This window comes from Genypterus blacodes, unplaced genomic scaffold, assembly GCF_046128005.1.
Source record: "Genypterus blacodes isolate CSIRO-AG114 ecotype Tasmania unplaced genomic scaffold, CSIRO-AGI_Gbla_v1 ptg000006l_1, whole genome shotgun sequence".
NCBI lineage: Eukaryota > Metazoa > Chordata > Actinopteri > Ophidiiformes > Ophidiidae > Genypterus > Genypterus blacodes.
This window is the reverse complement of record NW_027466820.1, coordinates 147,419-169,702: the sequence shown is the minus strand read 5'-3', so window position 1 is coordinate 169,702 and position 22,284 is coordinate 147,419. Positions and strand designations below refer to the sequence as shown.

General features: G+C 49.6%; 2 protein-coding genes across 3 annotated transcripts in view; both read right to left on the bottom strand.

The window, feature by feature from the left end:
- Nucleotides 1–1,355: 1,355 nt before the first annotated feature.
- Nucleotides 1,356–4,155, bottom strand: myl2a (myosin, light chain 2a, regulatory, cardiac, slow). 2 transcript variants are annotated; one of them, XM_076149593.1, is made up of 7 exons: nt 4,124–4,155; nt 3,536–3,628; nt 2,981–3,056; nt 2,720–2,824; nt 2,561–2,639; nt 2,021–2,069; nt 1,356–1,783 (listed from the first exon to the last, which is right to left on the bottom strand). In XM_076149593.1, exons 1-7 carry the CDS (start codon nt 4,124–4,126, stop codon nt 1,679–1,681), a joined length of 510 nt encoding a protein of 169 aa, XP_076005708.1. In that variant the 5' UTR covers nt 4,127–4,155; the 3' UTR covers nt 1,356–1,678. The 2 variants fall into 2 exon arrangements, with proteins under 2 accessions (XP_076005708.1, XP_076005707.1); XM_076149592.1 differs by lacking the exon at nt 4,124–4,155 and having other exon boundaries at nt 3,536–3,747.
- A 2,515-nt stretch (nt 4,156–6,670) lies between these two features.
- The window catches only part of cita (citron rho-interacting serine/threonine kinase a), a 30,965-nt gene continuing 15,351 nt past the window's right edge, over nt 6,671–22,284 (bottom strand). Inside the window, exons 23-48 of the mRNA XM_076149967.1 lie at nt 21,639–21,836; nt 21,388–21,441; nt 20,747–20,944; nt 20,190–20,383; nt 19,971–20,106; nt 19,719–19,823; nt 19,395–19,535; nt 18,841–18,948; nt 18,513–18,705; nt 18,258–18,419; nt 16,722–16,859; nt 16,444–16,624; nt 16,265–16,356; nt 15,674–15,778; nt 15,324–15,493; nt 13,555–13,635; nt 12,605–12,740; nt 12,370–12,509; nt 11,705–11,797; nt 11,491–11,599; nt 11,175–11,303; nt 11,009–11,089; nt 10,810–10,888; nt 10,339–10,521; nt 9,138–9,525; nt 6,671–8,960 (exon numbers count right to left, since the gene is read on the bottom strand). Coding sequence (XP_076006082.1) covers nt 8,937–8,960; nt 9,138–9,525; nt 10,339–10,521; nt 10,810–10,888; nt 11,009–11,089; nt 11,175–11,303; nt 11,491–11,599; nt 11,705–11,797; nt 12,370–12,509; nt 12,605–12,740; nt 13,555–13,635; nt 15,324–15,493; nt 15,674–15,778; nt 16,265–16,356; nt 16,444–16,624; nt 16,722–16,859; nt 18,258–18,419; nt 18,513–18,705; nt 18,841–18,948; nt 19,395–19,535; nt 19,719–19,823; nt 19,971–20,106; nt 20,190–20,383; nt 20,747–20,944; nt 21,388–21,441; nt 21,639–21,836 — 3,618 coding nt within the window. The 3' untranslated portion in view covers nt 6,671–8,936. The remainder of the gene's footprint in view (nt 8,961–9,137; nt 9,526–10,338; nt 10,522–10,809; nt 10,889–11,008; nt 11,090–11,174; nt 11,304–11,490; nt 11,600–11,704; nt 11,798–12,369; nt 12,510–12,604; nt 12,741–13,554; nt 13,636–15,323; nt 15,494–15,673; nt 15,779–16,264; nt 16,357–16,443; nt 16,625–16,721; nt 16,860–18,257; nt 18,420–18,512; nt 18,706–18,840; nt 18,949–19,394; nt 19,536–19,718; nt 19,824–19,970; nt 20,107–20,189; nt 20,384–20,746; nt 20,945–21,387; nt 21,442–21,638; nt 21,837–22,284) is intronic.

Genomic DNA, 22,284 nt, shown 5'->3' with positions numbered 1-22,284 from the left:
CGTCTATATATAATCTTTGAACTCACCTGCAGTGATCGACTGCAGGGAAACATCAAAGTTAATTTAAACTAATTCAATAATAATGTGCTTACTGAATACAGGCTTTAATCTACATGTAGACATCTGAACTAATAACTGCATTGAGAACTGTAATACTTTAACATTGTTTAGTAAATAAAACTGTCAAATAAAAACTATAAGTATGCTTCATTCTGTTATATTAGTGTAGTCAATATTGCTTTTGTACTTAAATCGCTGTTCCTTTCTGATATTCCTGCAGTGACTCTCTGTTCTGTCGGAGTCATGACAGGTCAGCATGACCCAGCACTTTTCTCTCACCCATGCACAGAGAGAACCGGTTATGGCTCAACCAATCAACCGATGAAGTCAAAGGAGGTCGTAACAAAGACAACGAGATTTGCGATTGAGGTGTGGCACAGTAACCATGACGATGCGGTTTTAAATGTACGCCTCATTTTGAACTCTCCCTTTCATACTGCACCTGCAGGCTTTTGTTTTGAGAGATCAGGTGGTTTGATTTTAGATGTCTATTGTCACAATGACTTGCAGGATTCGCTGTTGCATCCCTGGTTGACCAACAGACTCAGTCAACATAGAGAGAATCCTTCAATCGCTGTTAAAAAGTATAATATGCTCTTTATTCTGCAGCCGGTTCACTGGCAGAGTTCACACAGACGAGACGAGCTCAGATGTCCTCATTTGTCCAAACTCTTTCTTTGAGGTTGACAGTTCCCTTCTAAAGGGCTTTGTGGCCCCTCCCCTCCCCTCCCTCAGGGTCTCTCAGTGGGCTTGGTAGGCTGGTGTGGATCAACACGTGGCCTCCTGTTGTGTATCCGAGGCCTAATGCTCCGTATAACATTTCCCTTCTCACAGCACCAAAATAACAACAGGGCTTTGTCTCACTAACCCCCCCTCTCTGTCAGTGGACAAACATTCGATGCGCACTCACACGCACACACACACACACACACGCACACACACACACACACACACACTTTGGATATATCTGCAGGAGGATTTAAGACGACTGACAACCGCAAATCCTACATCCTCCAATACACACATTCACTCCCGTAGATGGCATGAAGGAATCACTGGAACTATAAACACACAGAGTATAAATATGTGCTACACACTCGATCTACATCTGATGCCCTGAGCGTGAAGACAAACCCTGAGAGATTTGGATATGGAATTGCGGTGATAACAGATAATAATAATAATCCTAACCTACAGCCAGCCCCCTCCCCTCCTGCTGTCTCCTCCCTTCACTGTTTGTATAATAAACCTGAACCTGTTTCCTCTGTGTTTGTTTGCTTTCCTGCACTGTGAAGATGAAGCCAAACGTGACAAAGAGAAACTTCACCACAGCCTGCAGACTATCTGGAAAACTTTATTTAGAGATCCAACACGAGGACGACCTCTGTGAAAAAGAACCTAGGTGTGTGTGTTTGTGGGAATGGAATGGAAGAATCAAATTATTCTCAGATGAATGTGGAGACGAGACGGGATGGAAACAGAAGGAGAGGAAACCAAAACAGCGTGCGGAGGGGAAAGCATGGAGTTCTGTGGAGAAAGAATCATAATAAATCAAAGTCCATATCTCCTTGAAGGGGCAGCGGGGCCAGGGGGGAAGTCAGACGACGCCACTTCCTGTTTACTCCTGGTCCTTCTCCTCTCCGTGGGTGATGATGTGAACCAGGTTCTTGTAGTCCAGGTTGCCGGTCACATCTGGGGGGAAGGCGGTGAACATCTGCTCCATCTAAGCAAAGCACAGCATGACGTCATCCACACGTCGGTTACGCCAGAGATGAGCTCAGTGTGCATGCGGTGCTAACGGGTGAGTCACAGCTCGAGCTCTGGGATGACGTTCGTCCCCCATTTGCAAGTTTTTTGTTTGTCGATTCGCCCACACACACACACACACACACACACACACACACACAACGGAGCAATCTGCCAGCATAATGATAATGAGCGTAAGAAAGGAGCAGCGTACCTCCTCGGGGCTGAATCGGTCTGCTTGCGTCGTTAGCATCTGTGTCACGCTGAAAGAGAAAGCATTAGTGTGTGAGGAAGTGTGAGCCGACCAACCAGAACTCATCAGAACCTCACACAACACTCCAGTAACACAGCGACTCATCCAACCAAACTGCAGCTCACTGACTTTGTGTTTGTGTTTTTCTGTGATCAAATCCCGTCCCATGTTCACTTGTCTGGTCGTCATGGACACACAGACCCTCATGTATCCATGGAGACGTGTTAAAGCCTCTCCATATGAAGTTAGAAGTTTAGTTAGAGACAAATATGTTCCCAGTTGCCTCAGAAAGTGGTTTTTCCTTTGACCTTTGACCCTGAAACCTCTGTATGTTTTCATGGATCACTCCCCTTCTGTAACTTCCGGGTGCCTTCTCCCGTCAGTCTGCAGCTCGTTATAAAGTGAAGTGACCCGGTTCAGATGGATTTCCCTACCAACATCCTCTAAATCTTGTCAAACCGTGTGTGTATCCCTTTAAGAGCAGCGTGTCAGGAGACTTACTGGTCCTTCCTCAGCACACCTTTGCCCTCAGGGTCGAAGACTTTAAAAGCATTGAGGATGGTTTCCTCCGGGTCGGCACCTGGAGGAGAAACAGGCCGTCAGCACAGTCCTACCACACGTCTGTTTGCCTGTGTGTGTGTGTGTGTGTGTGTGTGTTACCTTTCAGCTTCTCTCCAAACATGGTGAGGAAGACGGTGAAGTTGATGGGGCCTGGAGCTTCTTTGAGCATCTCATCGATCTCCTCCTGCTTTACGTTCAGACGCCCTGCGGCACACAAAGGCTCAGTCAGGTTAAGAAGTCAGCATAGACACACACACACAGCATGGCGTGTGTGTGTGTGTACTTGTATCCTGTATGCGGTCGAGCATCTACAGCTCAGTGAGACGACATCATCATCGTCTGAAGGCTTCAGTCACTCACCCAGAGCAGCGAAGGTGTCCCTCAGGTCGTTCTTGTCGATGAAGCCGTCTCTGTTCTGGTCCATGATGGTGAAGGCCTGAGGTCGGGGGGGTGGGGCACAGAGCAGCCGGGGGGTTAAAGGTCACGTCTCCTTTCCTGAGCTCAGACTCTCTCTCCCATCTTTAAAGATGAGCGGCGTTCCGTATTTATAACCTGAGAGACCTCCGGGCTTTAAGCAGGCATCCGGGCGCACCCAGCACTTTATCTGCAGCTAATCACTGATGACACAGAGGGGCCATACCAGCATACCAGCTGACTCAACGCTGTCAAGCCACGGGGACGGGGAGAGAGACAGGTGGACATACTGCCACCGTGAACAATGGGAACGGAGACAGGAGGAGGATAACAGAGGGAGGGAAGCAGGGAGAGAGAGAGTGTGTGTGTGTGTGTGTGTGTGTGTGGCTGGACTTTATGAAAGACTTTTTACACTCGGGTCTACACGCGTCTGATGTAACCAGACGCCATCTCATGCATGCAGACGCATCAGAGGGAAATGTGTTTCATTCACGCTCTCACCTCTTTGAATTCTTGGATCTGCGCCTGTTCAAACATGGAGAAGACGTTGGAGTTGGCGCCCTCTGCTGTCCTCTTCTTGGCTTTCTTTGGGGCCTTCAGGGAGGAAAGAAAGAGGAGGAGGAAGATGAAGATGATGGAGAGTGACACAGATCCGTCAGCAAGCAAGCCTGATACAGGTTTCTGCATGCTGTGTGTGTGTGTGCGTGTGTGTGTGAGAGAGAGAGAGAGAGAGAGAGAGAGTCTTATCTTGAAGCATCTCTCTCTCTCTTTCTCTGTCTTCTCTCTTACTTCTTCATCGGTTTCTCTTTGTTAATCAATTAAATGAATTGAATTTGCTGTGAAACTTCATCCTGCAGCGCTTTGTTGTCACTTTAGTTCCAGACTAAAACACAACGTGCAGCTCTACACCAATATGGAATGAAAAGATTGAAATTGTCTGCAAATATTTCTCTTATTCTTTCAAAAACAGGACAAGAACCCTCAAATGAACTCTTTGTAGCTGTGAGCTCCTTCCATCCAAACAAACAGACCTAGAGTACAGTGATGAACTTGGCACACACACACACACACCCATAGGCAGGCACTTACCATGGCTGAGCAGGTGGGAGGTCAGACTAACAATGCTGCCAGTGAACAATGGGGAGTTAGTGGGAGGCCTTTTGTAGCCGCGACCCTCAGCTCCACTGGATGATATTTATAAACTATGTCCTCTTTAGGAAGTGACAGGTAAATGATGCCGACGCCCACGCTTCATACGGTACACAGGCAGTATTTCATGGTCACGGGCAGAACCCCCCCCCCCCCTCGATTGTCATGATTGACAGTGGGCACAGAGAACAAACAGAGGGCTTGAATATCAGGAGCAGGCTGAAGGTTAAAACAATCACTCTGTTCTTAGACTGAGGCGAAGTATCGGTGACAGAGGCTTTAAGTCTGCCACATGGACGCAGAGGCAGAGGGGGCAGGCAGGCGCTAAGTCTCACTCTGCTCGCACTGTAAATAATTATTCAACTGGGCGCCCCGTTGTGATGTTGGAACAATAAATCTAAACAAAGATCAGGACATCAGATTGTGAAGAAAACAGCTGAAGTGATTTGTATCTTATGAATCATTTAAGCCTGAGAAGTAAAATAATCGCTTTTACACACATTTCCTGTTCCGATCAGCTCATTCTGACACTCAGCATCACTTATAATACATCAGGAGACCCACGGTGACCAACCAGGAGCGTTTACTGTGGAGATTGTTCAGTTTAGCAGGTGAGTTTCAAGCTCCACACTCAATGAAGACGCTTTAAATGTGCCGCTATAAAAAGTTCCCCTCAGGTTTACATCTTCCATGTCAGTGTTTGTGTCCATGTTAGCTTTACTGGTGATGCTCTGTGTCTCTGTGAAGCTCTATTTCTGGGTGTGTGTAGCGGGGTGTGTGGCTGTCATGCCCACAGGGCGGCACTTTCTCCGTGCCCATCACTTTCTTCTTCTCAGAGCGACTGTGCTGCTCTGGGTTATGCTCTTTATTTCAGAGAACCTGGAAGTCCTCTTAAGTGTTTTATGGTTATATTCTTATAGGCTTGTGAAAGTCTTTTTCTGAACTTTTTTAAATTGAATTCATATCAACGTTTATCCAGCAGATGACGTGATGGATGTGTGTGTGGTGGCGTCAGAGAGTTGCAAAACCAATCACCCACAAATAAACCTTTGAAACTCAGAGATGAAAGAGCTCAGAGTATCAAAGGAACTGAATATTCCACCTTGAACACAAAGCGTATATCAACTTTTACGTCTTCCACTCTCACTCTCTCTCCCTGTGTGTGTGTGGGGTTGTCAGTCTTGAGACGTGGTGAGTGAGAGCAGCAGTCAGCGGCTCATTAGGAGTAAACTTATTGTTGTGTCAGGAGTGCAGCCTCCCTGCCACCCTGAGCTGCAGCCCGGTCACATTTCTCACATGCTTCTTCACATGATTGGCGCTGAGGAGATTTCAGCGTTGGCGGTGATCTCGTGATACGACACGGCGTGGCACCTAGGCACCGCTCACCCCCTGACCTCCTGACCTCGTCTAGCAGCCACAGGAGAGCAGGAATACTGATCAGTCAAAATATTTCATCATCTTCAAGAAAGAATTTTTTTCCCTGAAGATCTTGTTGAAGTTCACTTATGTCAGGAAAATGATTATTCAAAGACATGACATCGCTCGCCGGGCTCCTGTTTGATCCAGATGAGCTCTCTGATGCTTTCTAATCTGTTAGTGTTGCACCTCGCGACAACGTGCTTAAGCCATGTTTGTAGCCTCTTGTGTGAGCACTAAAGAGCCGTTTAACCGAGGGCTCAGCAATGTCAACAGCAGCAGGCGCCACATACCAAAGTGACCCCGGTCACATCCTTACAATGTGCCGCGTCCCTGCGCCATTAACAAGTCAAACGCCGCCACCGAGTTCAAGGAAGTGTGAATGTGAGAGAGGCGAGCGGTCTCTATATAAAGAGGAGCGGGGCGAGCCTGTCTGCGCTCGCCGCGCTGCGTCGTCCCTCTCGGTGTCAAATCAAAAGCTGTCGGTGAAGAAACGACACACATGTCCCCGGTGTCATTTCACCGCATAGCGTGGAGGCCGGCGGGTCAGGAGGAGCTTTGTGATGGTTTCTATTCCCGGGGGGGTTTGTGGGGGGGAACAAATGCTGTTGTTGAAAAGCATCTTCTCAGGTCTTGATCCCAGCAGCCGTTGTTGTAGCTCCGGCATGCTACTGCGTCTGGAATGAGGAGCCACTGTCGCAGCGCCGGGATCAGACGCCTATAAATAGCAAAACCTCTTTCAACACAATGGAAATGGACAAGCGGGTCGTTACAGTGGCAGCCCTCAAGTGTTTCAAAAAGAGAAACCAGGGGAGAGAAGGTGAAGAAGCGTCTGACTGATGATCCAATCATAATCGCTGAATGATGGAAAACAGAAAATGACACTATGAGATGATTCGCCTTCTGATGAAATGTGTTACAGCGCCACCACCAGGCTGATGGACGTTTCCTTTTATGCGTACCGAGTGAGGTCACAGGTCCACCAAGTTTGGTTACATTAGACTGATTCATTCATGAGATACAGCGCTATTTATAAAGAATGAGCCACGCCCACTCAACTTGTGGCAGACAAATACAGCAAAACGTTAGAGGAAAAGCAAGCAAACAAAGATAAAAACTTTTGTCTAACTTGGTCCAGATGTTCTACGTAGAAGTTTGTTACAATTGACAAAAAAAAACTGTTAAAAATGGGCGTGGCCTACACAGATGGGGGCGTGGATAGACCCATATGACCTCATCACCTGGGTAACGTACAGCACGTTACTGCAGAGCTCTGACTGACGACATGCAGAGACCACTTACAGGGGGAAATGATTATAATATTTAATATTCTGTGACAAAATCTCTACAGGGAATGCTAATAAAACGCAAAACACCAATATCATATCCAGCATTATGGGTGATCATGGGAAATAACACACATTTAAAAAGATAAAAACAAATCTGAGTGGGGAAACACTCAGAGTACACAAGTCCTGATCTGTAAGATGAAGAGGGAAGAGGAGGAAAACTTTGTGCATCTGTGGAGCTTTCCTTTGAAATGATCGACCACTGGATCAGATCTGTTCTGTTCTCACTGTTAAACACATTCCGGAACATGTTAGGACATAAGAACAAACATAACCCTAACTGCTGAGGCTTCAGGACGCAGCAGAGACGCTTCCTCCTGAGCCTGAAACACAGCGAGGGAGGGAAACATGACATCGCTCTCATTCTCAACATAGATCAAAAATATATATATACTGTATCCATGTCTCGTAAGATGAAGATGATGTAAGAAAATATAAACCAATGATCGACACAGAGAGCGGAAGGATGAAATCTTGATTTGGAGAGATTTTGGGCGTAAAGAATAAAGGTTTGTTGACTGGAATCAAAGAGGAGAGAGGAGGGAGAGAGGAAGGAGAGGAGGAAGAGAGAAGGGACAGAGGAGGGAAGAGGTTCAGAGAGGAGCTGTGAGTCACGTGCTTCGTTGTAGAGTAAAAATATAACCCAAGTGAGGCAGAAGCAGAAGACAACACTCTTGTTTCGTTTCAGATATACATACCCATGCCATTTAGGGGAGGGAAAACAAAGACTAGTTCCATCCTGGACGTGGATGATCTGGCTTATATACAGAACATGAGGGGACATTGTACAAAAAGATACGCTCCAGCAGACGTGTGAAGCTTCAGACATGATCTTCTTTTTCCCCCCTAGAGTCCTCAGACCTAGGTTCACCTTTGACCCCCATGGAAGTGTGTACACCAGGGTGGGGTCCAGATACAATCACTCACTTGATAAAAGGACAGATTTGGACATATTAAAAGTATACTTGTCGGACATTCAAGAGGACGCATAATCACTTTTTTCTTTAACAAAAATAGACACGGCTTATCCAGCCTTGAGATTCCCTCTTAATATATATAAAATTATGTCTGCTCTATTTACAGTCAGATAGCATTCTGAAGGATTAGAAAGGTCCCGTCTGGTTTAATGCTGGGGGATTATGGGTAGTGCAGTTTTTAGAGTCCCACCTGTGCGAGGGCGGACGGTGTGGAGCGTGGATGTGCAGGGCAGGGAGGCTCTCCTGTCTCATCTCTGCTCATCTCCGTTCTAATTCTGTTTTCTTCTGCGCTCGGGAGCGGCGAAAGGTCGCAGGGCCGAGCACCGAACCAAAGTCTGGACGGGAGGCCGAGGTCAGAGGAGGGTGATTGTGATTAGCCGATAATGATTGCGTGTGCGGGCGTGGAGGCCGTCGGGGTTTCCTTTCCTGCCTGGATATCCAGCGGCTGAGGACGGAGGCGTGGAGAGGAACCAGCAGAGGAACCATCAGAGGAACCCACCGCCGTTCATCCTGCCGACTAACCTTCAACACGTAAGGATCATTTAGGCGGCGGCTGTAAGGTGAAGCTGCTACAGGTGTGCTTATCTACCGTCACCACGGCTGCCTGGAGATAAGAGAAGCTACCAGACCCCCTGCCGAGTCAGGTGATGGGGAGAAATCAGATCCTTGACCTTTCTGGAGTGAATCAATGTGACTGAGCGGAGAATGGAATGCTTCATAAAGAACCCTGCTCCAAAAAAGCTCCTATGGCATTTCATGACCTTTATTGACTCGAGGTCCAGAGCCGACAGTGACCTGACTCTGATGACATCGCCTCTTCAACAGTTTCCCTCTGAAAGCGGCTCCTCCTGTGGGTGTGTGTGTGTGTGAGCGGAGACATCAGACGTGTTGTGGCAGTGTTTCATGGTGAGGTTGGTGACAACGTGTTGCGCTCCACTGCCGCCTCGCTCCCCTGCGTCCCTCTCCGCCCCGTGCCGGGTGTGCAAGGCGGCTCTGTGCTCCGTCGCCGCTTCAGACAGACGACTGGTCCCACACCTGCTGGGGACAAAGCGGGGAAGAAGACGTTACAGCTCCAGACAGAGAAATGACATCATACAGTATAGTCACAGCCCGAGCATTCCATGGACAGATTTGATGATGTAATGATTATGATAGTGTAAAGCTGCTACATCACACTCATGTGGACATCAGAGGGCAAAGTGATGGACCAACCTTGTTGACGGGGTTTATGGGTGTGCGTCCAGAGCCGGTGTGAAGCCTCTGCCGCTCCTCAAAGCGTCCGGGCGACCTCTCTCTGCGTACGTCCATCATCCGGCCGGGGGAGCGGTCCATCCGAGGGTCCGCCATGGCCCTGCCCGGCGAGCGCTCTAACCGTGGGTCGGCCATGGCCCTGCCCGGAGAGCTGGCCATGCGGCTCTCCAGCATCCTGCCGGGAGACTTCTCCCTCTCCATGGGGCGGCTCGGGGACTTGTCGCGGCGGAATTCTGTGCGTGCCTCTCTGTAGCGGTGCGGCGTGCCGGGGTCTCCGTGGACCAGGGGGTTCGCCGCCAGCCGTTTAGAAATGTGCTCGTTGTAGGAGGGAGGCCCTCGCTTGTTGGGGCTGTGGGGGAGGAGACCGGGGCAGAGAGACCGGCAGGGGTCAGAGGTCAGAGGAGGGGTTGTGTTTAGGGACTGTGGGACACAGGCTCAGCTGGCTGCCATGGTAATGAGGAAGGGAAACATTACACTGGACTACTTCACATGAAGCTCTGATGAAAGCTTGAGTTTGTATGTAAGAAGGATCTCAGGACATAAAAGCGGTAAAGTTTTTATTTAACAAATTTCTTTCTACATTAAAAAGTAAGTTTAGATAAAAGAACTTATCTTAGGTTTTGTTACACATAAAAAATAAGCTGCTCCTCCTCCTGCAAAGAACAAAGTGAAGGTTTTACTCTCCTGGTTTACGACCGGGGGACAGATTAAAGTCAAAGGTCACGTCTCACCATCACCACCAAGGAAGCCAAACCTGTGCCCCATTGTGTCCCTGTGAGCCTTCAATAACACTGGTGCACTGTGCTCGTGTGTGTGTGTGTGTGTGAGGAAGAGTAGAGACGAAAGCATGACTGTTCCAAAGGTGAGTGTCAGTGGGACAGTGTGTGTGTGTGTGTGTGTGTGTGTCTGTGTGTGTGTGTGTGTGTATGTGAGTGAGCGAGCGAGTGTGTGTGTATGTGAGCGAGTGAGTGAGTGTGTGTGTATGTGAGTGTGAGTGAGAGTGAGAGTGAGAGTGAGAGTGAGAGAGTGTGTGAGTGTGTGTGTGTGTGTGTGTGAGTGAGAGTGAGAGTGAGAGTGAGTGAGTGTGTGTGTGTGTGTGTGTGTGAGTGTGTGTGTGTGTGTGTGTGAGTGTGTGTGAGTGTGTGTGAGTGTGTGTCCTCACCTGCGCCCTGAGCCGTTGCGCTGCAGGTCTCCAGCGGCCTCCTGGCTCTGCACCAGGTTGCCCTTGCAGCAGATGACCCTCAGCTTGTTCTGGTAGGAGGAGGCCAGGTAGATCGCCCCGGAGGAGATGGCCGGGCCCAGGAAGCGCGGGTTGGGGATGTCCAGGTGTGCGTACGAGTGAGGCCTGGAGAGGAGGGAGGATACGGTTAACGCTGCAGACATCGTGTCCGCCATGCTGCAGGGACTGATAATCACTTCCTCTAGTGGAGGCATCAGCTGGAGACATAATGGGAAGTTAAGAGCGGAGTAAACGTTGCCCCGAGCTGATTTAGAGAACGACTCCCTGCATCGTAAATCTTTCATTTCCTCCACCATTCAATTTCATTATTAAATACACTTAATGCAACAGAGTTTGGGCTTTTTTCAAACACGTAACCCAGTTTGGTTGCTAAGTGACGAGACGCCATCTTACCCCAGAGCAGCGTGTCCCTGAATTTCAATCACGTCCAGAGAGTTGAAGTAAGTCACAAACAGGTAGGGTTCTCTGTAGGCTGAGGCGGCAAAGACAAGGAGACACACTCAACATTAGGCTCTACAGTCACACACACACACACACACACACACACACACACTGAGGGTCAGAGGTGGAGGAAGTAAACCGAATCCCTCACCGAAGGAGAGAGGCAGGCGGCTCCACTTGATGTCGTCGGTTCTGCTCCTGCGGCCGTACGAGTCCACGAACACGCCGAACTCTGCAGACACACAGCTCGGTTAGGAGGGAGAACAAGTACTGGTAGATGTTTACAGTGATCAGTGTCTGCAGAGAGAAGGTCTCACCATGGAAACAGAGCAGGTACTCGTCCTTCTGCGGCGCCGTGGTGACCTGGATGATGGAGATGGGGAAGCTGTGGGAGGAGGCGGCAAAGACGGCGGAGGCCAGCGTCACGTCGTTTACGTCCAGGAACTCTGTAAGGAGGAGGAGGAGGAGGAGGAGGAGGAGGGCGTCTAAGTTAGTCAGCTTGTTTTAACGCTGGCAGAGAACAGAGGGGCACCTGTGTGGACTCGCTTGGAACACCAACTGCTTCATGATGTCATTTCTTTTAAAAGAAGCGAGCGATGCCTCATCGAGTCTCGGCGGTGAGCGCTGCTGTACCTTCCAGAACATACTGCTTCATCTCGATCTCGTAGAACTTGTTGGTGCCGATGATGATGCTGTAGCCGGTGAAGTGGATGCAGCTGCACGGTTCTGACGTTTCGATCTCCTGCAAAGACGAAGCAGAGTTGAGTACAGGAAGGGGCGTGGCCACGATGCGCCGCGCCAAGACGCCCATCCACCATTCAGACGATTCTAAGCCGGGACAACTCACTTTTCTGATGCAGAACTTGTTGAGGCTCTCGTTCAGTCGCAGGATTGTAATCTTGTTAGGCATAGCAGCACAGATGCAGGTCCCGTTATCAATCTGTGAGGGAGGAACAGGTCAGAGGTCAACATCGCACTCCCACACTGCCAACACACACGGGAGGAGCAGCTCATTAACGCCGTTAGTGCCGACAGAACAAAGACCCCATTCTTCAAGAAGCTGCAGCCGTGTAAACATGTGAAGTATAGTTGGAGAGAGAGAGACAGAGAGACAGAGAGAGAGAGAGAGTGGAGAGCAGCAGAAACACTGCATTTAAACTATTCACATTCACACACACATATCTTCCCACTCTCCACTCTTCTACTCATTAATTCGTTTCCAGGTCAACAGGATCCTGCGACACCAGGAAGCAGGAGGCTGTAAATTTATTCCCACATTGTTTTGGTTTGTTTAAATCCGTTCACAGTGCCGACTCCTGTCATATTCAGAAATCAAACGTTGTCAAAGTGATGATAAACCTCTCCCTGATGAGCAGAACCTCATTCAGACGACCTGAAGCCGACACTGAGCTCATTTACATCACCACTGTGAGGGAATATCACGGGTTTAGTAAACACAAGCTGCTCAGAGTCTACCCAGAACGCTTTGCTGCTAATAAGAATCTAACTCACCTTCCCAGAGGAGAAGAGGTGGCATCCCTTCACCGTCTCAAAGATGAAGGGGTTGAGCTCGGGCTGAGCCGGGAGGTGAGACTGAGACAGAGACTGCTTCACCTTCTTGATCTCCACCAGGCACAGGGCCCTGTCCTCTCCTGGACACACACACACACACGCCATCAGAAACACACGCAGAGCAGGGCGGGGCCGTGAGGAGCAGGACGGGCTCCGTGTCGTCACGTCTACTAACCTGTAATCATCAGCAGCTTATCCAGGTCCTTCAGGATCTGGATCTGGAAGACGGAGCTCAGTCCAGGGATGTGGGTCAGGGAGTTCTTTATGACGTTCAGAGCGTACAAACCCTCCTCCGAGCCGACCAGGACGATCTGAGAGGAAGATGTAGGAGGTGTGGTGGTGAGAGCGCTCATTTAAAGGGACAGACAAAGGTCCTGTCAGTGTGAACATGATTGAAGCCCTCAGGCCACCTGTCACACTGACCTTATGCAACACACACTTAGTACCGACAGGGTTTTGTTTTAGCTGCTGTGGACGAGACAATCAGACAGAAACCAGCGGTGTCCAAATAGGAACATGGATGTAATCAGCAGTTTGTGTCTTAAGTCTCTCGGTGTTGTCGTGACAGGAAACAAAGATGAACTCGGCACGGCAACGGATGACGACAGCCTGGAGTTCAGTTTAAGTTACCAACCACAGACAACCACGATGCAGCGCTGCGTTTCGACTTGAAGAGGTTTATTTAACAAACTTCCCTTCTTGTGCCTCTCAGGTGTTAATTGAGTGTGAAATCTGTTGTGTTTGTGTCGGGCCGGAGAACACAACTCTGTGGCAATTAGCAGAGATCAGAAATAGCTCGCTTGTGATTTCAAAAACGCACCGATGATTCATGAGCAACACGACACGACGCCATCCTTTAAACACCGCGTGCGTACCTCCCCCCGACAGAGAAGGAGTGCCTGGCTTCATTTAGGAGGAACAGACATTAAATACTGTAAGAATGAGCCGATAGCGGGTCAGATAATTAAAACCCTGCTGCATGCTCGCTGAGCGTCATCTCATTTATGGAGACGCAGCTTTGACAGCTTCTTACAGCAGCGACGCAGGAAGTGGTTGTTACACACTGAGAGATGACTTTGTTTACACGTGTGAGGAGTGTGAGGCTACAGGTTTACATCCTGGTACCTGGTCAGTGAGAGGGAGAGTGCAGTTGATGTCCAAACGGTCGTCACCCTCCAGCTTCAGCAGAGAGTTTCCCAGAAGCTTCTGTCGGGATAGGAAGAAGGAAACGAGAGAGAGGGAGAGGGAGAGAGAGAGAGAGAGATAGAGACAGAGGGAGAGAAGGAGAGAAACAGAGGGAGAGAGAGACAGAGAAAGAGAGGGAGACAGAGAGAGGGAGAGACAGATGGAGCAGGGAACAGGTAGGTTAGGCTGGTTATCTTCAGATCCGTTGCTTTAGACCAAACCAAAGCTGCAGCACACTGGTCAGAGCCTCAGAGCCTCAGAGGCTTCATTATGCTGCTGCACTGTTTTCTGAATCTATCATTCAGGATCAATACGCTGACTCAGCGGAGGATCTCTGCAGCAGCCTGCTGCTGAGATTGTTTTTTCCCAGAGACAAAGCAATGCGAGTGTGTACTGGTAAGAGTAATACAGTGTGTTATCAGCGTCTGTGTCATCTGGTAGACGTGTGTGATGTCCTGTCATGTCTTCTCAGGCTTCATGGCTGCTGTTTACCTCAGGCTAGCCCCGGCCTCAGGCTGTGTCAGGGGACGCAGCTCACTGTGAGTGACAGCTGCTGGAGGGTTACACTAACAACACACACTCTGCTTCAAGGTGAAAAGTTGCATGTTGAAATGCTTTAAATAAATGTGTGTGTACTTCCAGTTCAGGTATCAGAGTGCTGGGGGGGCGGAGCTACACCTTTAGAAACACGGACATACAGCTTAGTAGAAAATGGAAGATTGACTCCAAGGTAAAATACCACAGAATGTGAGAGGGATGAGGAACTGTGTATGAGGCAGCAGCAAACACACACACACACACACCAGGGCAGGAGCCTGCAGAGAGAAGCTGAGCTCAGTCTGGTGTCTGTGGGACCCACAACACTGCAGATGTTCTTTCCCACACACACACACACACACTCCCTGCTCCATCTCAACCTGATCCACTGAACACACCTGGTGTAGACGGTCAGGAAGGTGCAGAGAGATGGAATCTAAACAGTGTTGTGGCTCCAGAGGAGCAGGGTTGGCTCTGGGTTAGCCATCCTGTGTGTGTGTGCAGGTTGTGTTTCATTAAAGGGACTGAAGCAGAACATGCATGACAAAGCATGACATCATGGCAGAGGAGCACAGCGCCGGCCGCCTGTTCACATCCATGCACTATGCAAGTACAGTCCTGTAGACTTCATGTGTGTGTGTGTGTGTGTGTGTGTGTGACAGCCTGGAGCTGTGCAGTGTTCTGGATGTGGATGTGCACAGCGGCTGCATGCTCAGCCAGTCGGTGGACTGAAGCCCAAGCGTTCGTGCAGCCAGTTACTGTACCTGAACCAGAGGTGAAAGGTTCTTCTGTCTTTTAGAAGCACCTGCCTATAATATGATCCATACAATCCCATTGAATGGAAATACACACACACACACACACAGTATAATCACATCAAAGAAGACAATGGCAACACACAAATACAAGACACGGATGTGGAGAACATGCAGAGAGAGAGAGAGAAGGGGAGGGGAGGAAAAAGATGTGAAGGCACTGAGCTGATGCTTTATGATGACATTCAAGAGATTTTACCTCATTTTCACACCAAACACACTGTATGCTGTGACCTCACACACCCTGAGTAAAGGTTAATCATGTGTAGACACTGGGGAGTTCTGTTCTTGTCTCCAGATAGTTTAAGTAAGATTAGTCACGTGGAGAACACACAGACGCACACGCTTGACACTCACTGCATCAGAGTCCACTTTGTCCTTTGACCCCCGGCTGCCGGACACCACCGACTCCAGCACGGCCACCCAGCGCTGCTTGTCGGGGAAGCTGGGAGCCATGAAGTAGAGGGCCTGGCCCGGCCAGCACGTGGTGTGAGGGTGGGACTCCAGCTTTAACACGTATGGGATGTCTAGAAGAAACACACACACACACACACACACACACACACACACACACACACAGACACAGATTGTTGGGCTGTCTAATTTCAAGGCTCAGCTGATTCACATTTTGTTCTATTTGTGCAATTAAAGCTTTCGGGAGCAGATGGACGAGTACAGAGGAGGTTGAGGAGGGACGCATCCAGTACCTGACTTGGCTGTGTTGATGAGCTCAGACGCCGCTACGGCTCCGTGGACGGTCACGTCTCCGTCAGGCAGACACAACTCAAACTCCTCCTCAGCCTTCACACAGTCTGGAGGAGAGAAACACCAAATAAAACACTGATCGACACCGACACACACCTTTTGTTTCACCTCACAGGCATGAAAGAATATGTTGGCAGTTTGTTCCACACATTTAACCCTTACAGACCCACACAGCTTAGTTTCTATCTCTTCGTAATACAGAACAGGCGAGTTTTAGAATCTCCTCATTAGGCTCTATTGCACATTGTGAACCTCTCATCTACTTCATTCTGCACTCATCAGGGGGATTCATCCCTAATTTGTGTTTCAGAGAGTGTGGAGAATGTGTGCTTTAGGTTTAACAACACTTATTAGTGGAGAACAACATCCAGCATCACCGTCCTGTTTCAGCTACAATGAACTTTACTGAATGAGAGCTTCGGGCTTTAGTGCAGTAAGAATCATAAACAATCACAGCTGACCTCACTGTGATTATAGATAATAAAGTGTGAATGAGTCTTATACTTTGGTTATTCCTGATATGAAACACCGACCTTCTCTGGGCTCGCTGTCGTAGATGGAGACCTTGGTTCCATCCAGCACCACGTACTTCCTCTCCCAGCCCTGCTGCCCACGCTTGCCGTTCCTGTGTGAGCAAAACACAAATGAACTCAGGAGTGTAAGCGCTTTGCATACGGCGTGTTGCTTCGGGGTCAAAGTGCAGCTGAGTTACCTCGGCTGCTTCATCCATCCCTCCAGGCGAACGTGTCCGCTGGCCTCCTTCACCTGCAGGGCCGGCGAGTTCGCTTTCTCCCGACACAGCGCCTCTGAGAAGTGAGTGGCGTACTCGGCGGGCAGGCCGCAGGTTGCCGGGAGACACGGGGAGCATTTGGGGTGACACAGGGTGTGGCACTCTAAGAGAACACACACATGGAGGGTGTTGGGATAAAACGCTGAACTGAAAACATCTCCGCACGTACAGCGAGCCGAGTTAGAGCGCCAGATACCGACCCAGACAAGTGGCAGCCTGCCGCCCAAAGTGCACCGTGTCCAGGCAGACGGCACACTTGGCAGCCCGCATGTTGAGGCCCACGGTGAAGCGGTGAGGGATGTTGTGGTGCATTCGCTCCTTCACACGGCGACCAAACTCTGCGAGGCAGACAGGGAAGGGAGAGTGAGCGGGGGGAGGAATGTCTGAGGGCAGAGGAGGTGAGGTAGGACACATGTGACACACACAGGAGGTTTGTTATACACTTCATCTCACAGTTCAGATACATTCAGTCTGATTTGTTGCGGCGTTTGGCATTCAATGACTGCTTCACCGAGGATAAGAGGAATCATGCATGCCAATGACCATGAGATGTGTTAGAGGTTATCTGGGTAACATTCCATAGGCTGTGTACGTAGATGATGACCCCAGGAGTGTGGCAGTAAACACACTTCATACAGATCAACCTGCCTCATCAATCTGAAGAGTTGGCTTGACATCAGAACAACCACGATGTGTGTGTGTGTGTGTGTGTGTGTGTGTGTGTGTGTAACATGCAGGTAGATGAGCGTGGGGGCGATGAGGAGCCACTGCGGCGTGTGAACGAGTGAAGGGCTGCTAACTTACTTTCAAAAGTGACCCTCCTCTTCTCTGCGAGGGGCGAGAGCAGAGAGACAGAAAGGAGACAGCGATCTAATAATAGGCTCGGCAAAGGCAGAGTAATTCTTTCAGACAATCATGGGGCCTTTCTCACAGAGTTAAGGTCACCGCGCCCCGGCTGTGTCGGTCCAAACGTTTGTCTCTCATAAGGTTCCCATCATGGTGTGTGTGTGTGTGTGTGTGTGTGTGTGTGTGTGTGTGTGTGTGTGTGTTTATAAGGCAGCTGTAGGTACTTAGTGGAGTGTTTAGAGGCTTTCCTGTGTTCCATAAGAGTTCAGTCTACAGACGAATAGGTCAACTAAGGACCTGAGTGAACGTCACACATCACCAAAGACGCTCCAACAACAACAACACACACACACACACACACACACATCAGTGAGTGAGTAAGCCTCTCAGACAGCCCAGGCTATAACGTCTCACTCTGATATGAGTTCTGCATACTTGAGGAAAGGTGATCTCATTTCATTTCAGAGGGATCTGATTTGACAACGGTGGAGTGCTTTGATCAAACCCATTGAACTGAATCTGACCCAGAGCACGCTGGCCTGCATGCGGCACAAATGAGCTTTGGTTTCCATGGACCCCGGTATAAAAAAGTGAGAGAGGTCTGAGACGCAGGAGAGTCACAGCTCCTTCCTGCGTCAGTCTGTAAAGGGGGTTTGGAGAGGTCAATTGGGTTTAACTCGGCTTGATTTACGATCCCGGGATGTGAGACAGGCCCCTGGTTAAGAGGCAGCAAACACACAAACACCACATAAATAAAACAAGCAAAGTGGGAATCCATTTGCGTAGGCACCGATCGCAGCAGGGTGAATCATCCTGGTGCAGCAATTCAACCTCTACGCCGCTGCTGACACATAGCTCTGTGTGTGTGTGTGTGTGTGTGTGAGGCTCACCCTCAGGTGTGGAAGTCTCCTTTGAGCGGGTGGAGGGGTTGAGCAGGCTGCTGGGGTTGGGCTGATGCTCCGGTGACTTGACGATGGCCGACATGAGGATCTGGTGTCGGGCCTGGGCCGGCGTGGACGGAGTCATGTGCTCCTGGGCTTTGAAGTGTGCTGCTGGAAAGGAAACCACCAGGATAAAACATTAGATCTCACTGTTGACCCCCACAAGGAGTCTAGAATAGTAGGGAGTCTAAAAGCGAGACCCACCCTCTTCTCTGAGGGACCGCAGCTCTATCCTCATCTTCTGCAGGGCCTCCTCTAGCTCTGCACACCGCAAGCGCTCCTTCTCCAGGGCCAGCTTCATGTCACTGTACTGCAGGGGGACTGTGGGCTGGGCCTGAGGGACCAGGGCGCCATTAGTCGTGGTGCCAACATCCTCCCGACGCCGCCCGAATATACCCTGTTCAGGGGGGGAGGGGGAGGGACAAATAGAGACGAGGACTGAGAATGACGTGTTGTTAAACTCATTCAGGTTATTCTGGAGCGATGCTAATCTCCATGCTAATCTTTAGGTGTCACTCTTATTTCCACAGACCTTCTTCTTCTTGGTGGGTTGGTCCATTTTAGCCTGGAGGAAGTCGATGAGTTTGGTCTGCTGGGAGATGGTCCCTTCCATCTTCACCTTCTCATGGGAGTAGACGGCCTGCAGGAGCACAAACACACAACCTCAGCGACAGGAGACAACTTTTGAAGGAATTCCCTGTGAGAAGAGGTGATTGTGTAACACAGGAGAAACCTTGTTAAACCTTTACAGTGTTTGCCAGCATCGCTTACAATTTCACAACATCTAAGTAATTCCCTTTTCTACCTACAGCCCACTGCTTTGAATCATTATAAGACAAGATTACATAGAAAGATGAAAGAGAAGAGCTACTTACTGTGAATGTTAAAAAAAGAGAAGGGAAAATCAGATCTTACTAAATCTAAATACTCAATTCCGGGGGAAAACGTATCAAACCACCAATTGCAGCACAAACCAACTTTATAGTATTTAATTTAGATGTAATCAGCAGCTCGTCTTCTGTTATGTTGTTATGTGAAGAGGTCTGGTTGAAGGGTGTCTTGAGGGAGCAGAGCCATCGTGTCTACCTGAATGTTCTCCAGCTGGTACTCCAGATCCGTCCTCTCCGTCTTGAGCATGTCGGTCTGGTCCAGGGCGTCCTGCAGGCCTTGGGTCAGACGGAAGATGTGGCTCTTCTGCAGGTCCATCTGCTGCTGCAGCTTCCCTTGCTGCGCGGACACACAGATACTTTCAGAGGGAGTTCTCTCATTCAGGATCAGCTTCACTCAATAACTGTTTACAAATATGATGAGCCTTATTATTCAGTAACATCATCTCTGCCCAGAACAGATCATGCTGTCATACACCTCACTGAATGACACTGTTATATTTAGTTGCGTGTCACTCTCTACCTCTTCCATCAGCCTCTGTTTCAGCTCTCTCTCCGTCTCCAGTTTCTGCTGTAAGCTGCGGGCGTTCATCTCCAGCATGGCGTGCTTCTTCTCCAGGTCATTGAGCTGTGAAAACACTTCCACGTGTCAACTTCACTCTCGCAACAAAACATTCACAGTTTGCGTCAGGATCAAACTTCTCCCTCTCTAAGCAGACTGCGGTCGGTGGAGAGTTCTATCGGTCGGACACGGAGACGTCTGGCTGTGACTCACCGTATCAGACAGACTCTCAGCCTTCAGCCTCTGCTCCTTCAGGGCCTGCTGCAGGGCCACGATCTCCGCTTTATGCTCTTTGACTGCCAATTCTACCGCCTGGCGAGACTCGGAGCTGCGCTGGTCTGCACGGAGCCTGGGAACAGCAACACACACTTAATATGTAAGAATATGTGTGTGGGCAGTAAATAAATACAAACACAATCCCCTGCATGTCACCTGTTCTGCTTCTCATTGTCCAGCAGCCTCTGCAGGTCCCTGGTGCGTCTCTCGGCTTGGCTCTTCTCGTCCTCCAGGGCCGACCTCCAAGCCTCCCACTGCCTCTCCTTCTCCAGCAGCTCGTCGTTCAGGGACTCCAGCTCCACCACCTGCTCCTCCAGCATGCTGCACGTGGTCTTCAGCGTCTCAATGTTCTGGCAGGAGGAACACAAAGGGCAGAGGAGTGATGAAACTAGAACAGATTTTCAAACAAAACTACAGGCAAAGCAATGCTGCAATGTAACGGACAGCACAGTCTCAGTATTGTGACAGCGTCTACACACACTGCAACCCACGGCTTCCTGCGTCTCTCGTCTGGGATAGGAGGATAATATAGACCAAATGTGTCACACTAAAGCCTCTTATTAAAAGTATCTTAACTCTGCTGTATCTCCTGGTCTAGGCAGTTGTTCCAGGTGTCTTGAAGCATCTGGCGATGTGTGTGTGTGTGTGTGTGTGTCTGTGTGTGTGTGTGTGTGTGTGTGTGTGTGTGTGTGTGTGTGTGTGTGTGTGTGTACCTGTTTCTGGTTGTTGAGGTGCATCTCGCGGTCGGCCACCTCCCTCCTCAGGCGGTCCACTTCCTGGCTGAGCTGCAGTTGATCCTCCCTGTCGTCCGACGCTTCGTCCAGCTGTTTGGACAGGTAGAAGTTCTGGCGGTTGAGCTCGGCGTTCTCCTGACTCAGCTGTGTGAGCTGCTCCTCCAGGTCTGTGATCACCTGAGGGGAGAGAGGCGACAGGTGGACGGTTGTCGTCAGAGCATCGGAGCACATTGATATCTCACAAAACTTCATGTGATAGACCAAATGCATTTTTACAGGATGTTGTAGAAGACTCCAAAACTATACACAGTCACATTAAAGGACACATTTTAGCCGTATAACAATAGTCTACAAGTGTGTTGACCTTGTGTAACCCAACCTCTGAGCGGTGGATGGATCTATTCTTACAGGCACAGATGCCACAGAGGTGTCAACAAAGGGAGGAGAGTTAAGTGCCACACAACACCAAAGGAGAATGCTAACCGTTAGCCAAGCATGCGTGAGTGGGGGATTAAGACATTTAGCTGTGTGTCCATGCCGGATTCTTGATCGCGGTACAAACCTCCGAATACATCAATTAATCTTGTAAGCTGGATACAAAAGCATGGGAGAGGACTTACTGAGCAGCTGTCTCTCAGGGCGTCGAACTTGCGCTGAATTTCATCTCTGTGGTTCTGTGTGGGAGAGGAACACATCACTGACAGGCTGAGCTGGTGTTGACAGGACTTAAAATATGATATTAATGTGTTTATGAATGTGTTATGGGTTGTAAGGACTGGAGAAATGCCTTCTATGTGTAATTGTTCATGTGTTTTCTTTATAAAGCTCTTTCAGACTAATGGAACATTCTTTAACATGTGTGTGGTCTCACTCTGAGGGCTGTGATCTCCTCCTCGGCCTCGGCGGTGGTCTCCTCCAGCTCGGTCTTGGCTTGCTGCAGCTGGCTCTCCAGGGCCAGGCGTGCGGCCTGCAGGCTGCTAATCTGAGACTCGCGCTCCTGCAGGGACAGGGTCAGCTCCGACACCTGCCGCTTGATCTCCAGCTTCTCCTCTTCGTGTTCCAGGCCCATCTACAAGAGAAGGGAGGCGCTGAGGTCGGTGTCGGGGGTGTAAACAGCGCTGTCAATCAGGGGGTACGGAATTTGCATAATTTTTTTTCCCGGCGTTTGTTGCGACCTCGTCACAGAATCAGATGGCAAAGTTCGGATCACAAAGCAGGTGAAACACACACACACACACACACACACAAAAAGTGAAGAAGCCATAGACTGGAATAAACCAGTGTGTTTGGTTTCTTCATGGCATTGTGACTTATAGACCAAGATGGAGGAGCAGGTCTCCTCTGAAAGCACGTACAGTACGTCTGCGTGAGTCAGGGGACTGAGTGTGTGTGCGTGTGTGTGCGTGTGCGTGCGCGCTCGTACAAGAGAGAGCTGGAAGACCGGCAATTAGTGCCAATCTGCATATCGCATTCTCAGTGGGTAAGAGTGTGTGGATGTAGAGACGTGACACACAGGC

What these genes read in the sequence shown, in the direction of transcription:
- myl2a (XM_076149592.1), bottom strand. Translation starts at nt 3,721, where the DNA reads ATGCAGAAACCTGTATCAGGCTTGCTTGCTGACGGATCTGTGTCACTC. An exon ending in GTTTGGAGAGAAGCTGAAAG is followed by an intron (nt 2,640 to 2,719) that starts GTAACACACACA and finishes TTTCTCCTCCAG; the next exon opens with GTGCCGACCCGGAGGAAACC. An exon ending in GGTGTGCTGAGGAAGGACCA is followed by an intron (nt 2,070 to 2,560) that starts GTAAGTCTCCTG and finishes TTTCTCTTTCAG; the next exon opens with CGTGACACAGATGCTAACGA.